A 16,371-nucleotide genomic window follows, 5' to 3' on the forward strand; every position below is an offset into this window, starting at 1 on the left:
GCTGTGCCAAGCAAAGGGGGGCGTGGGTGTGAGACTGCGAGCAAGGAAGTCCTGCCCGTCCAAGACAGAGGCGGCCTCTTCGCAAGATGTTTGGTCATCTGGACAATGCCCGGGGCTTCACCACGCCGCGCGCTTGCGAGAGGGAGCCGCGCCAGATTCGGTTTAAAGCGCCGCTGCTTGGGTTATGCAACCGCCTGCAAGCCTCCCCGCCGCTCTGCTCTGCTGCGGCTTCCCGTGCCTCGGTGTGTGTCCGCCTGCGCACGGCCGGCGGAGGCCGCGAGAAAGGGAGCTGCTGGGGCTTACCTGTAGGAACGCTCCCCTCGCACCGTGTGCTTCCTGAAAGGGATGATGGTGCCGTTATCCTGGATGATGTCGTTGTTGTTCTCGCCATTTGGGGACAGCGCTTGGGTAGGTCCAGGCATTGGAGCGCTCCCGTCAGGCAGGCAGGCAGGCAAGCAGCCCTCTCCCGGTGCGGCGGCGAAGCTGGGGCGGGCGGGCGGGCTCGTCTGCTGCTTCGCTACGGGCTCTGTCCGTCTCCCGCGCCCCCCTCCCTTTCCTCCTCGGCCGCTGACGTCAAACAGCCGGGAGCAGCTCTCGGGCCACGTGACGCGGCCCCTCGCCATGGCAACCAGCTAACTCATCAGATCTGCTCAATTCGCGCAGGGCGAGAGCGCGACCACGCCAGGGCGGCCGGAGAGGCGCAAGGGGCGGCGGGCCTCACACATCTGGCACATCAAGAACCCAGCAGAGCCCCCCCCCCCGCCTCCCCCGCCCGGCAGCGCCTTCCTCTAGGAGTCCCCTTCCGCCCCGCATTGGAGAAATACTGTTGCATGCACAAAGAGGCAGCTTCGGGGAGGGGGGACGCGCGGCACTGGCCATTTTCCCCCTTTTCTTCCTCCTCCCCAGTTTAAACAAAACCAGCAACGGTGCAACGTGGAAAGACGTATATGTTTAGCTCAGATTTAAGTTGCATGAAACCACGGCGGCCACATTGTGAACGAGGGCTGATGGGCGTAGACGAGGCAAACACACCCCACTTGGCAAAATCTGCGGGCTTTAAATTCGGGGGAGGGGAGGAGAGGGGGGTCTCCTTTGAAACGACGTTCTATAATAAATCACGCTCGCTGAAGCTTCCACAAAGCACGGTGGAGAGGGAAGTTCTCAACGGGTACGGAGGCAGGATTGCACCACACCAAAGAGCACGTTTACGCGGCTCTTAAATCATCTCTTCAAATAATAGGTTAGGAGATTGTCAGTGGAACAGAAATGTACACATTTTCGCCATGCTAAGCCCAGAGACAAGCAAAGAGGCAGCGTGGGTTTTTTCCAGCCCCTTGCACTCAGGCCCCTGAGTCATTGTTTGTCCTACATTTAGAAGGAAAAACAAAAGAACCCAGCCTTTTTTAAAAGCCTCTTAATCCACCATCGTCTCTTTTCCTGATAATATCAAGTTATTTTTGGTCTCAAGCTACTGGAATTAGTATCAACACCAGCCTCCCCCTACTAAACCCAGATGTCAGCAATAATCCAAACATCAGCAACAAGGTAAACAGGCTCTCATATTCCCAGCTTCTTATTTCAAATGTCAGTTACTTATAACAGGTCCTGGCCCTTGCACATCTTCAAGTTTCTTCTTCATTCTGGTTATACAATGATGCACATCTTGCTCTTATTTATTGGAGGGGTAGTGGTGATGTTTTGCTTGGAAGCTTGACTTTCACAACTACTCCTGTTCCTAATAAATGTTTGCCTTCTTCGTATTTCTGTTACAAACTGCTAGCAGGAAAAGGGTGCTTCTCTTAGACAAAGAATGTGCTGAAATCACCTTGAAAAGTTCAAACACATTTAAAAGCCGCAGGGCATTTACTGAATTTCTGTGATGGCTTTCTTCCTTTCCTTGCAGAAAGGGGAGTAGTGAATAGAGGATGTAGTGCATTTTGCAAGAAGTTACTTGGATTACCATTTTTGTTACCAGACCTTTAAATAGCCATTTTAAGCACCTCTTCCTTTTTGTTCACAGCTCATGAACCATATCTGTCTGTCAGGCTTCTTTGATCTCCGGATGCCCCTACATACCAATAGTTCTCAGCCAATAAGGAGAAAAAGTATTTGGTCTTAGGAAACATTTTAAATATCAACATACAATAATTACCATGAGGGAGGGGTTCCCTAGGTTACATCTTTACTATTGCCTTACTACACAGAAGATAGTTGCCATCAGTTGCACATGCTGTTATAGCTGGGCTTGTAGATCATGAAACAATTGCCTTTCTCCCATGGTTTCTGTATTACACATAGAATGATTAAATTATTCTGGGTTCTAGGATAGGCTAGAAGTTGGCAATGGACATATGGCAAAGAATGACAGTGATTTAAGGGGCCTGAAAGGCCACTGGAATGTACACTGTCCCAAAAAAACATGTGGAGAAGAAAGCAAGGTACAGATGTTTGTATGTAAAAGCTAGGACCTCCCAAGCCAAACGGGGAAGCTGACTTACATGAGACTAAACTTAACATAGCTATTTCTATGGGCATTTCAAGGGCCCACTGGAATAGGAAAAAATCAATGAGATGCTGTTATCTCTCGATATAAAGTCCATTAAAATGTCAGAGAAGAATGTATTGAGGTGATATAGCTTAGTATGTTGGAGGCAAAGAGTCTCATAAGCAGACAGTGCCATAGAGAAGCTATAGACCAACAAAGCAAACTTAATAAGTAGGGAGCATGCTATTACGCATCATCTAAAATTCTGAGGTGCTCTTGTAATGGAGAAAGAAATCAAAGGGATATAACACTGGCTTCCAGGGCCCCCCTTCCAGGGCCTTCCTCAAGCTACACCCAGGGTGGAGTGCACCCTCCCCACACATACCCTGCCCTTTGAAGCACTGGCAAGGAAGAGGGAAAACTGCTAGAAAATTTTCTTCTATAGCAAAAGACCTGGCAGCCTTAAATCCAGTACTGAAGCAGCAAGGGATACTTGAAAACTGCTGCAACCTGTAATATCTAGGCACCTTTCACTCACCCCAAAGGAAACAAAATACATTTTGTAGCCCCTACCCCAAGTGTTCTTCAACATATCACAGTATTCTTTCATATACAATGCTGCTACACTTTCATTTCACCCTTACTTTACAGAAAGCCAAGACTAGGAATCAATGGAACATTCTGCCAGTGGACAGAAGTAAGGAGTAGTGGGTCCCACAAGGACTGGTACAGGGGGCAATATTATTTAATTTGTTCATAAATTATCTGGAACTAGGAGTGAGTGGTGTAGTGGCAAAGTTTGCAGATGATACAAAGGGTGACTGTGAAGAGCTCCAAGAGGACCTCCAAAACCTTAGTGACTTGGTGGCAATGTGGCAAATGAAGTTCAGTTTTGATAATATAGGCTAACTAGTATCAAAGCCCATTTTAAAAATGGGCTTTGAAAGGGGTGGCAGGCAGGAGGGGGTGAGAGGGTGGCCGCGGCTCCCTTTGGCTCGCAAAGTGGCCTAAAGGGAATGGAAAGGAAATGAGAATAGAACACCCAATATTGAAATGCCTTTGTACAGACCTATGTTGCAGCCTCAGCTGGAAAACTATGTACAGTTCTAGTCACTGCATCACTAAAAGGACATTGCAGAGCTCGGAATAGTACAGATCATTCAGAGGTTCAAGCACCTTCCCTATGAGGAAAGACTGGAGAATCTGGGACTTCTCAGTTTAGAAAAAAATATGACAAAGGGGAACATAATAGACGTTTATAAAATAATGCGTGGAATGCAGAGAGTTTAAAATATGGAATTTGCTACCAAAGGAAGTAGTAATAGCCACAGGAATAAAAAGCTTTAAAAGGAGATTAGATAGGTTCATGGAAGGTAAGTCTATCAGTAGCTACTAGCCATGGTGACTGAGGGAACCTTCACATTCAGAAGCATTAATCCGCTGAATCCTAGAGCCAGGAGGCAACATCAGAGGAAGACCTCAGTCTCTATGCCCTGTTGTTGGCCATTGAGAAGAACTGGTTGACCACTGTGTGAGAAAAGATGCTGGGCTAGGTGGACTATTGATCTGATCCAGCAGGGCTCTTCTTATGTTCTTATGTACAGAAATAGATACGCCATTCTGGTTGCCAGTCCCACCCCACTAAATCTCAGTAAGAGGTATCGGAACATACTTAGCTTCTAGTATTTGGATTTCAAATTAATCCTGCTAATTTCCCATTATTTGTGCATTAGTATGTAACATCAGAGGCCAGCGCACTGCACATTTCCAGTTTCTCCATCATACTTTCCAGAACATTAACTGGGACCTCATTTACAAGTCTGCTTCCCCTGTGATCACACATGCTTTCTTATTTATTCAGAAAATTTCTATGCTACCTCTCAAGGCAACAAAAATAAAACACGAAATTAACTGAAAAACATAAAATGAACAGTGAGTAGTATATAATGCCTATCCAGATATTCACCTCTAGTATTTGCTTCATCTTCCAATCCTGTGACCCTCAACAGGAAGGAACAATGAAAATGCCATGTCTTATTGCCAACCTGCAGGTGGCACTTGGAAATCTCCTGCTGTTTCCAGTTATCTTTAGATCGGTTCCCCTGGTGAAAAGGGCTGCTTTGGAGGGTGAACTCTATGGCATTACATCCTACTGAAGTCCCTCCCTTCCCCAAACCCCACCTTCCTGAGGCTTCACACCCAAAATCTCCATGTATTTCTGAACCCAGAACTGACAACCCAAATATGCCCCCAGGTCTTCAACTATCATATTCAGCATAATTGAGGATCTTTGGGGATCCTGTCAAGATTTCATCTGATTCCCATGTGCATGAGCAGGAGTAAACAGTAGTGAATGAGTCTGATAGTCTTGCAATCCTCTGTCTTATATTCTAGCTACAATAGCACTGCACATCTTCCAAATTAGCTTGTTCACTCTTCCTATTGAGAGGGTCAGAGAAAGCTGTGTAAAGTAGCTATCTACTGCTTTGTGCCTATTCCATGGTTGGGGGATGGGATTATTGGTTTCCTATAGTTTTCTTTGGTCCTTGGAATGGGTATTTATTCTCCTGATGGCCCAAGATCCTCTCTATAGGAAAATCCTGGTACTTTGAGAGAGGCTATTAATCATGCAGATAAGGTCAACTGAAACCAGTAGACTCCATATACTTGCACCAGGAACAATACTGTTGCCATGGTTTGGAAGATGCAATAAACTAAGGATGAACTTTGCCATTTGCTGGTACTGTTACAAAGAAGCAACAACAGAGCAGTGACTATTGTAGGCTAATAGATATCCTGAAAATCTTTAGGGGCAATGCTGAGGCGAGAGCTGCTGAAGAGTGCTAGACTGTATAAAAATAACATTTAGAACACAAACATTCAGAACACAGGGACATTCTAACCCGTTAAATGTAGTGAAATGTATCTAAGCAGCAAACCAGTAGCTACATCCTCCATTTTAAAGTGCTAACTGGGGAATCGCATAAAGTGGATTCCCCCAACTAAAAAGCACAAGCTAGAGGAGAGAAACCAGCAGGCAACCAACCAAAGAAATGTGTGGAGGCGAAGAAGCACTATCTCCACCTCCAATGTCCCACCCTTGCACCTGCCTCCCTCTCCCTTCTCCTGGGGATTTTTTAAAAAGTAAACTCCCTGGAACAACGAATAGCCATTCATTCATGCAGGCAAAAAAAAAAAAAATTCCCCACAGTTTAAACACGAAGCATGCCTCTTTAAAGTTTTCTCCCCTTACCAATCAGGAACAATTCTTCTCCCCCCCCCCCCAAATAAGGACTCGAATCACTAGGAGCCCAATCCAGCTGCCTGGGCTTCGGGGCCCATGAAAGTCTATGGCACCATAGACTATAACGGGAATTTTGGCATTCCTACATTTCCCGGGGCCTGGGGTGGGTGGGATTTGAGGTAGAGCCTCCATACTTTCAGAGTATCTCTGGGAGGCTCTTCACTGACTCTCTTTCAAATTTCAGAATGATTGGTGCAAGAGGTCCACTTCTAGGGGCTCCTGAAGAGGGTGCCCCATCCCACCATTATATCCAAATGAGAGTCTGTCCCATAGCATATAATGGAGGGATGGGGGCACCCTTTTCGGGAGACCCTAGATGGGGACCCTTGGACCAATCATTCTGAAATTTGGAGGGGAGTAGGGGAAGAGTCTCCCAGAGGTACCCGGAAAGTATGGAGGGTCTACCTCAAACCCCAACCCCCCAGACAGCAGGAAAGGCAGGAATTCCCATTATAGAATATGGAGGAAGGAGATTGTCTGCCTGGATTGATTGACAAGTAGAAGTGAGTTGTGTATAAGGTGCATGGCTCTCTTCCACCATTTCCAGAAGGACATGTGAAGGGTAAGGAACACGAAATGGCAGCAAACATAACAAGACAGCAGAGAAGGTGAGGAATGGCTGGAAATCGAGGTAACATTTAGTGATTTGCCATTCAGCTGGTAAAATGCTATTTTTACTGATGTACAGAAATGCCCACAATATAAACAAAGAAAAAATGAAGCATCAGCTTTACTGACACCACCAAAATAGCAATTTCAAAACTGAGAATCAGAGTTTGAATATAGCATTATCAGTCCTCTTGCTTCAGCACTCAGTAACTATGTTTTGTGGGTGATCTAGTCTCAACAACGGTTCATTTATTCTAATTTTGTCTTTTTAAACTATGATGACAAAAAGGGAGAACAGTGAGTCAGCTTTCCTTGAATTACCCCCCCACTGACAACTGAACCACATGCAATAGTGAGAAAAGCAGGGAGGACCAATGTGGGATCCATATGGTCAACAGACATTTGGCTGGCTGACATTTACCATTTGGAAATACTGAACACATCGCAGACATAATTAATTTTGCATACAATGCAAGTTACTACTATATCTACAGTACATCATCCTGGACACAGTACATCCTCCTCCTCCCATTCAAAGTTTTATGCAAAACAATGCTATATGTGGACCCAATGGTAGAAAACACTACCTGCAAGTAAGTAGTCAGAATGCTCTTTCTCTCTCTCTCTGGTTATTTAAAATACAGTAAATTAATATAATGTAGTTTTAGAGATTGTAAGAAAAGTTAGGAAACAGATTTTTCCATCAAGATTAATAAACTAAAGATTTCTCATCAAATACGGCAACCCACTATTAATTCCTTTTAGTGAGTAAACAGAAGTCTTTAAGAACGAGGAATCTTCTTTTGTCTGAAGATAATAAATTTCCCCTTGTTTATTTTATAGCCAAACAAATTATTAAAACTAATATGTTTGACCCATTTTTAAGAGGGCCAGTATGAATAATAAACCAAACTGTATCCTGGACTGTATGAACAGAGGAAATCTTAGGATTACAAGCATCATTTATGACTCAGTAAAAAACTAGTTTTATTTACTATTACAGCATTTTACATGGTTACATATATAACAAATATTTTGTTTAACAGGAGGTTCATTGGTTGGCAAATGACTTAAAGATCGGTATTTTAAAATCTCCAGGAAAAGCTTTTTCAAAACAAGCTTTAGTCAGTTTGTAATAATATTAAATTCACATCCTCCACCCCACCCCACTGTCTCTTTGGCATTAACTATGATCAGACATCCATATAAACAGCAGAAAAGCAGCTCAAAGGAGATTTATGCCTCAAAATGTTCTATGAGTGGTTGCTGCATTACTTTCCCATCACTAAGCTGTCTAGGCACGTGTCCATGTATCCCAGATGCTGCAGCATGGAGCTTTCAGTCTTTGATAATTAAAAGAAAGATAGCTGGCTGAACTCTCTTGGCTCTCTGAAGGACAAAAAATAGGACCTACAGATTTTTATGAAATGACTGTTTGCAGCTTACTGTTGTTTTTTCTTTGCTACCTTGTACATTTATAAAAACAGCAGTCCCCTGGGCCTTAAATACCAACAAAATTTATTCCAGTATTATACTTTAATAAATTGCCATGTCTTTAAGGTGCCACTGGACTATCTGCAAACCACTCGGGGAGCGATATAAATAAAACAGTAAGGCTAAGGGGTCCAGTATAGCAAACAGGGGCCAACGATTGGCCCCTTGGCCCCGGATTGGCAAGAATTCCAGCCAGTCGGGTGAGGGGCCAATTGGAAGGCGTGAAGCGCCTTCCAATTGGGCCCTCCCCAGGACAGAGTTCCATCCAGTCCCGCCCATCCCGCCCACCCAGACTGCTCCTGACCACTGCAGGGAAAGCACTTCACATTGATTAATAAAGAGGGCTGCCAAGGGGGATGAGAACAGAGGCTTGGACAGGATGTGCCAGCCCTTTTCACCCCAAGGCTGTCCTAACTGTCATGTCCAACGGTAAATTGCCTCAGAACATGACAGAGCTGGCAGGAGGCTGGTGATTGTGCTCCCTCCCCCTCCCTTCAGGCCTGTTGCAAAGGAGCCTAACAGCCCCTGACTGAGGCGTTTCCGAGAGCAACGCAAGGGAGCCTCAGGGCATGGGGGTGGGCATTCCTTTTGAGGGGGAGAATTTCTCCTTCTGCTAAACGGCTGACAAGGAGGCCACAGAAAAGCACCTTCTCACTTAAAGTACTGCTCTGGCCAGGGGTTATACTTAGCCAAGCCATGTGTATTTCTTCTTTGCAACTCTCTGCAGATTTGAGGCCACTGCACAGCGTTATTCTGCAGATGAAACTGGATGCTGTTGAGGGGGTTCTTTTGTCTCCTGTTTCATCTGCACAACAACCCTGTGCAGTAGGCCTCAAGTCTTTCAATTCAACAACAACCTGTGTGAGAGGCCTTAATTTTTTCTTCTCTACCACAATCCTGTCCAAAGCAGCCTTTTCTGCCTGGGGGGCTGATCTTTATATGATGAAGATGAGCTGTAATTCCAGGAGCTCTCCAGGCCCCACCTGGAGGTTGGCTACCCTTGGGTTGGAAATACTCCTCGGGTTTTGGAGGTGGGACTTCAAAATCGTACAATGCCTCAGAGTCCAGCCTTCGAGGAGGCCACGGGTGTGCTTCTGGGCCCGGGGGTGGGCGGGAAGGAAGCCAAAAGCACACCTAGTGCTCGTAGTATTTACAAGTACAACGGGCATGGTCCCTAGTATAAAAGGTAAAGATATCCCCTGTGCAAGCACCAGGTCATGTCTGACCTTTGGGGTGACGCCCTCTAGCGTTTTCATGGCAGACTCAATATGGGGTGGTTTGCCAGTGCCTTCCCCAGTCATTACCGTTTACCCCCAAGCAAGGTACTCATTTTACTGACCTCAGAAGAATGGAAGGCTGAGTCAACCTTGAGCGGGCTGCTGGGATTGAACTCCCAGCATCATGGGCAGAGCTTCAGACTGCATGTCTGCTGCCTTACAACCCTGCGCCACAAGAGGCTCTGGTCCCTAGTATAGAATAATACAATTATCATCTGAAATCTTCACATTGATTAATAAAAATGCAGAATATTCACTAAATAATTTATTAAATTCAACCAATGAACACTTGATATAGATCAGTAGAGACAACTAGACCTGGATAAGCTCAGGCCTTTGCAATCTTATCAAATCTGAGAACTAAGCAAGGTCAGCATTGGTGAGTATTTGGGTGGGAGACCTCCAAAGAATACCAAGATCATCATGACATGAAGGTATGCAATGGCAAACCACTTTTGAATGGCTCTTGTCTTGAAATCCCCACAAGGTCACTGTAAATCAGCTGTGATTTGCAGTGACCCTTTTTTAGCCTCTCTCAGAGGCTGATGTAGAACTGTAGATATATACCAGAAACTGGTCCAACCACTATCCCTCTGTACACTCCTAGTAAGCAATCCTATATGTTGAGTGAATTGAACTTAGGGTAGATTTAGCAGCAAGAACAGATAGCCATTGATCTGAAGTTGCCCTCAGACCCTTAACTGCCTCTGTATGTGGAACAGGAGATCAGTGTATGCCTGGAGGAATACTGGTTCTGGAGACAGGAAAATTCTGATCTTCTAGAAATGCACTCTTTCCCTAATTCTAATTCAAAACTGGTACAGATGTAATTGCTAACTATGATTTGACTAATACATGCTGAATTAAGAACAAATAAGAGAAGACTGACTCCTAGTGATACTACAAAAAACCTGTGATGGTCAAAAGGAACATTTGACTTTTCCAAGTAAGGGTATGTCATAGTTTCAGTTAAGCTTCATATGCTATAAAGTCCACACCACTAGAGACATGCTCTCAAAACTCAGATGATCTTTAAAAAAATTAACTATTTAATATTTTGATATTTACTCTGATAGAATTAACAGAACATAATTTTACAATTGTTTCAATAGGCAGATGTAATTCTGCCTATTAGATTTGGCAGGCCATATTAACCTGCAGATTCAATCCAAACATCAATATATTTGTTATTTATGATTATGATAAAGTAATCAAATAGCAACTGACAATAGTGTTTTTAGTCCATCTGTTCAGATATGGCATGATGAGTTATTTAAGTTCATGCTATTGATGTTAAGGTCTAAAATCTTTTTTTTTTTACTATCACTTAAAGCAGGACAGGAAGAGTACATACTTAATTATTTAATTTATACAATACATTTCTCCCCATTGGGAACCCAAAGCAGTTGATACCAATCTCCTTTCCTTTATGATAGATTATCATAGTTCCAGTGCTTAGCCTCATGTGGCATCCCTAATTATGTCATGAAGCTTCATGAGATCTCTTAACTTTAACTCAAACATGGATTGATATCTCAGGTAGTTACAGTCAAACTGAAATTTAGGTAGCATTTGTAATTGTCAAAAATTAACTTTCTGTTGGAACAGAATAATAGGATGCAAAATTCTCTATACACATCCTGTATGTAAACTACAAAGTATTATAAGATTCAATATAATTTCCTGATAGACTCTTTTATGGTTTTAAAAACAAAGCCCCCCCCCCCCATGTGCTTTTACATGAAAGTGATTGACCTCAAGGTAGGATTAAAAAAGTCACTTCCTATGCAAACTGAAGCAAACTCCTTCTCTAAGGGCCCGCTTCAGCTATTATAGTAAGCATCATGGGGCCAGGGGGTGGAATTAAAGGAACTACGAAGAAGAAAGTAGGGGCAGGGTGGAGGCTAGGGATAAAAAGAATAAGCATTGCTTATTCAGCAATGGTCTCCAGTGCAATGTTATGCAGAGATACTCCAGGCTATGCCTATTGGCTTCAGTAAGTTTAGACTGGAGTAAATCTGCATAGGATTGCATTGCTTGCTACAAAAGTTGAACAGCCACAAACATTATGCTGACCTGATAGGAAAGAAGAAGAAGTTGGTTTTTATACCCCACTTTTCACTGCCCAAAGGATTCCCAAAGTGGCTTACAATCACCTTCCCTTCCTCTCCCCACAACAGACACCCTGAGAGGTAGGTGGGGCTGAGAGAGCTATGACAGGACTGCTTGGTCAGAACAGCATTATCAGGGATGTGATGAGCCCAAGGTCACCCAGATTAGAAGCTGCTGCTCTTAAGCACTACACCAATCTGGTTCCATGCTGATTTATAGGTTGGAAGGTATAGTGGCAGAGTAGAATTAAAGGTACAAAAGCAAAAATATTGCATCTCATTGCATGTCATGACACAAAGAAAAAGATGCATTCCATTTACTCCTCAATTCTCATTACAATTCTTGAATAAGCCATTTAAACTTCTAAAATCTACTGGTTAATCTTAATGCTTGGTTGTGTTCTGTGCACATGACATTGTCTTCTGCCAGCAGGTAAAAACTTCTGTTTCATTTGCTACTCAAAGATTCCTTCTATTTGCTATGATTTAATTATGTTTTTTTTAGTTTTGGTTTTAACTCATCCAGTAATGTGCTTTTATAATGCTCTGTCTTTAATTCTTAGCTGCCTTGATGAACCTGATTAAATAAAATAACTAAACAAGTACTAAGTAGTAAACAGGAATCATCACCCTTGTTCCAAAATGCTTTATATTTAGAGTACTGTGTATAATAACATCACCCTGTACAATATGGGTATATCAAAATGCATTATCTGTGGCTGTTCAAACCAGCTACAACAGTCTTCCCCTGAAAATCTCTGAGAATCAGTGTATGCAGATGTTTTAGAAGTACCACAAAATACAAACTGTTTTCACAAGTCTGGATGAAAGCCTATGGATGGCGAAGGGCATTGGCAATTTGGCATTATGCTTGCATTATAGCTTGTTTTCAGGGAAACAGATTGTTACTAATCCTTAAAACCTGGGATGCGGTGGGCAATAAATCTCAACAACATGAAAAGAATACAACAGAAGGGGGAGCACAAAGAAATGAGGCAACAGGGGGTGAATGGAACGGGCACAGAATTAAGCACCCTGGCAACAGCTGTTCATCTTCAAGTACACGCCTTTGCAGCATGCATGAACCAGCAGAGAGAGAAAAATCCAGAAAGAACTTATGACAAATTACAAAGCTTATAATTATCATTTGACCAAACTAAAAATAAACTATTACATCAGTGATTCTTTCTTCACTTCAGGACAGTAAGCATAAATATTAATCATGCAAGATTATTGCTGACCTTTAGTCTGGGATTTATTCTGTATGTCATTTGAACTATGTGGGACATTGGACACAATGCACAGAACACTCGATGGATTGATATGGATCACACTGCTGCCAGAGCAGCTTTGGTACCCACAATGCCACAGAAATAAATTGATTTGCCAGTAGGACAGCCGTTTGAACAAATTTATTTCAGGACTTTGGATACCCAGTTCTTTGCTCCCACTGTAGATGAAGAGCCCAAGGTTTAAATGTACAGTTCCTGCTCATGTAATTGACATGCAGAGAAGCAGCCAGTTGCTCTTTATAGAAATACTAGTAATAAAGCCCGCTGTATGACGAATACAGCGGGCGCTAGAAACGTACAGTTTTGCGTGTCCCCCGGGCGGCGGTCTCACGGCGGCGGCGGCTCTCTGAGGCGTCAGGCCGCTGGGCAGGGAGCCCCCGGCAGCCGCGCTCCACGCAACTGCCAGGGGTTCCCTCAGGCGGCGGCCTAACGCGGCGACAGGCGCTTTGCGCCTCTCACCGCGTCAGGCCGGGAGCAACTGGGCTGGGAATCAGAGGGACCAATCGGCAGGCGCGAAGCACCTGCCGATTGGTCCCTCCGATTGTGTCCGGAGGAAGGGTCCAATCCGGACCCTTCCTCATTACAGACACATCCCGCCCCAGAACCCCTTAGCCCTTCATTTATGGGTGTTTAGATTTGAACCAAAAAGGGAGTGAATACATACAGGATTTTCAAAGCAGTGAAATGGCTGTGGAAACACGCACAAACCATCTCACAAGCCTTAAGTGACTGCAGCCCTTTCTCAAAGGTCAGAGACAGAGGGTGGCATCTGGGAGGAGCACCTCCCAGCATCAGGCCCTCACTTGTGGGGTCCCACAGGGAGAAATACTTTCCTGGATGTTATTTAATATCTACATGCACCCCTCACCCAGTAGATCTGGAAGTTTGGGCTGGGTTTTCACTAATATGCTGATGATACACAGCTATTTCTGTTAATGGACTATTCAGCATCAACACCACTAGACTATTTAGCCTGATGCCTGGAAGTTGTGGTAGACTGGCTCAAGTGGAGCCAGATAAAACTGAATCCAGCTGAGATGGAGGTCCTCTGTCACGTCCACATGTGGAGAGACAGTTGGCACAGCTCCTGGCTCTTAATAGAGCCCAGCCAACACCAATGACTTCTGTCAGGAGTTTGGTCATGATTCTGGATTCCTCCCTTTCAATGGAGGCCCAAATCATGAACACCATTTGCCTTGCATTTTCCCATCAGCACCAGATATGACAACTTGCACCATACCTCTCAGCATGAGATTTAGACTGGGTAATTCATGCAACTGTCACTTCTATATTAGATTTCTACAATTCACTCTATGTAGGACTGTTCTTAAAACTCCAACTGCTGCAAAATGTGGTAGTGTGGGTTTTCAAGGAGACTCAGTGGATAGCACATATGATACCAGTGCTCTCCCAGCTGCATTAGCTTCAGATTGGAGACTGAATCAGGTTCAAGGTTTTGGTATTAACCTTAAAAGCCCTAAAGAGTATGGGACCAATGGATCTGTGGGGCCACCTTTTCCACTGTGCTCCCCCAAGGTCATTAAGATCCTCTGAGAATCACCATCCCAAAGGAAGTGAGACTGGCCTCGACTGGTGGAATGCTCTGCCAAAGGAGATCAAGGCCCCGCAGGACCACAACCAGTTCCACAGGGCCTGCAAGAAAGAGCTGTTCCACCAGGCCTACGTTTGAGGCCCTGATAGACCATCAAGAAGTGCTGGCCTCACTGCTGGAAATTGAGGGAATATCTGCTCTCCAAGGATTTGCACTCACCCAACCTAAATCAATTTGGGGCTACTGTACAAAGGAAATGTTTTGCTGAATATGTATATGTTTTTATACTTTTATTATTATTGTATGTTGTTATCCACACTGAGCATTTAGGAAGGGCTGGCTATAAAATAAAGATGTATTTATTATTTAAAAATTGGGCTGATTTGGAGCTTGGGAACCATTTTCAGGGAAGGTGCATTCCCTGAACACTTACCAGACTTTTAGTAGGTCCAGTTTGGCTGCTCGAGACATCAGACATCCTCTGTGAGCTCCGCTGCCTCGGGCTGTGTGAAGGAGCCCAAACTAGCTGGACCAGATATGAGCCATGACCAAACTGCATTTTCCCAGGTTATGCCCATCCCTAAACATTACTTCTCCATGGTTCACTTTTGGGGAGAACCATTTACATCAATCTGGTTCCTTTGAGGGGAGAAAACACGGGGGGGGGGGAGCAGTTTAGGAACCCTCATGTTTTAAGACTTGAAATGAAGAAACGGGGGGGAAACTGTTCCCTTTCAGAGTGTTGAGTTAAACTTTTTAGAGCATTATTTTAACATTATATACCTACAGCAGATCATCCTGCTAGTAAGATTCTTCACTGATAGTCAGTAAAGCCTCTGTCCCATGTGATATTGTTCTCAGAAATCCCACAGTCTGAAGCATAGTCAAAGAGATCCCTTTTCACCAGAGGAAAAACTGGATCCCTTCCTATAGCACTGCTACTGCATGTGTATTGTACTTAGCTATGATGGGGGGGAAGACTTTCAAAAGTTGCAAAATACAGGACAACCTTATTTGGCCCAGAAATACAACAAGGGTCGTGCACATCACAATCCTAAACAGAGTTGTAACCATCTACTTCAATGGACTTCGAAGTATATAATTGCTTAGAGTGTCTCTATGACAGGAAAATTCTAAGAGCTACACCTTCCAAATCTATTAATTTTACAAGCATGTACCTCTGATTAGTATTGCTGTTTAAGAAATCCCATATCCTTATTGAACACTGGGGGAGGGAAACCATTTGAGGATTTTAATTCAGCAATTCCATGCTGGAATTTCTCCTAGAAGTTCTTCAGCTGCGGAATAGTCACTTTTAGATCAGCAGTATTATGGCTTCAACATCTGAAATGTTCTACCACTGGTTTCTGAATATGGGTCAGCTAGATTGTCTATTCTGTTAGAACGTTATTTTCTCTGATTATTATTATTACCATTGCATTTCATTTGAAATAGTCACTGAATTTGACGTATTGTTCTTGTTTTCGTTCCATGTAGCCTTAGGGGACGGCGGTATACGAATGTAATAAATAAATAAATAATAGCAGACATGAGCCCATTGATTGTTTTGTACAGGAAACACCTTCATAGAGGTGGTTTGTTTGTAATGCTGTGTATGGTATTTTTATTCTGCTTTTCCACAAAGGAATACCCAAAATATCTTAATTTCTTAGGGTGCAGAAGTTTACATATCCATTTTGAATACTGGATATATTTGTAACAGTAAATATTTGTACGTAATAGTTGTTTAAATAAAAGCTAATTACACTTATAAACTTACTAACATAGCAAACAATACAATTTTATGAGCTATGCTGTATGCATCATGTTTTGAAAATAGCAGAACTTAATTCTGAGAAGATAAGAAATGCATATGCTTAACAACCCCCTTCCCCAAGTTTCATTTTCATTGTTTATAAAAACTTTTCAGCTCTTGTAGTTTTTTTTTGGGGGGGTGGGATGGACACAGAACAACACCTGACATTTGAAAATAGAAATAATAAATGGGGACATCTACTTGCATCACAGAACAGCAACTTCTGACTCTTAATGATTACTGTTCACTTAAATTAAATGCATTGAAATAGAAAACCCATCTTCTTCTAAATAAAACAGCCAGCTGAACTCTAATTGGTTCTTGGGGAGCAATAGCCAATATTAATAATACGTATATTTCAAATGGCTTGCCTGATTGTAGTTTTTATAGGTTTCTTGTTTGTTAAATAGATTTCTTAAACATTGTCAAAC

The 16,371-nt window shown here is 43.3% G+C and overlaps 1 protein-coding gene across 5 annotated transcripts in view; it reads right to left on the minus strand.

Annotated features, from left to right (window-relative positions):
• MAPRE2 (microtubule associated protein RP/EB family member 2) overlaps positions 1 to 16,371 on the minus strand; it is a 120,827-nt gene that overhangs the window by 72,402 nt on the left and 32,054 nt on the right. The window contains exon 1 of one of the 5 annotated variants that reach the window (XM_077352458.1): positions 304 to 518. The exons of 3 other annotated variants lie outside the window; for them this stretch is intronic. In XM_077352458.1, coding sequence (XP_077208573.1) covers positions 304 to 422 — 119 coding nt within the window. In that variant the 5' untranslated portion in view covers positions 423 to 518. Of the gene's footprint in view, positions 1 to 303; positions 519 to 16,371 lie in introns of those variants that run through there. One more of the 5 variants, XM_077352462.1, reaches the window with a different exon arrangement.

The sequence above is a fragment of the Paroedura picta genome, chromosome 9 (genome assembly GCF_049243985.1).
Source record: "Paroedura picta isolate Pp20150507F chromosome 9, Ppicta_v3.0, whole genome shotgun sequence".
Classification (NCBI taxonomy): domain Eukaryota; kingdom Metazoa; phylum Chordata; class Lepidosauria; order Squamata; family Gekkonidae; genus Paroedura; species Paroedura picta.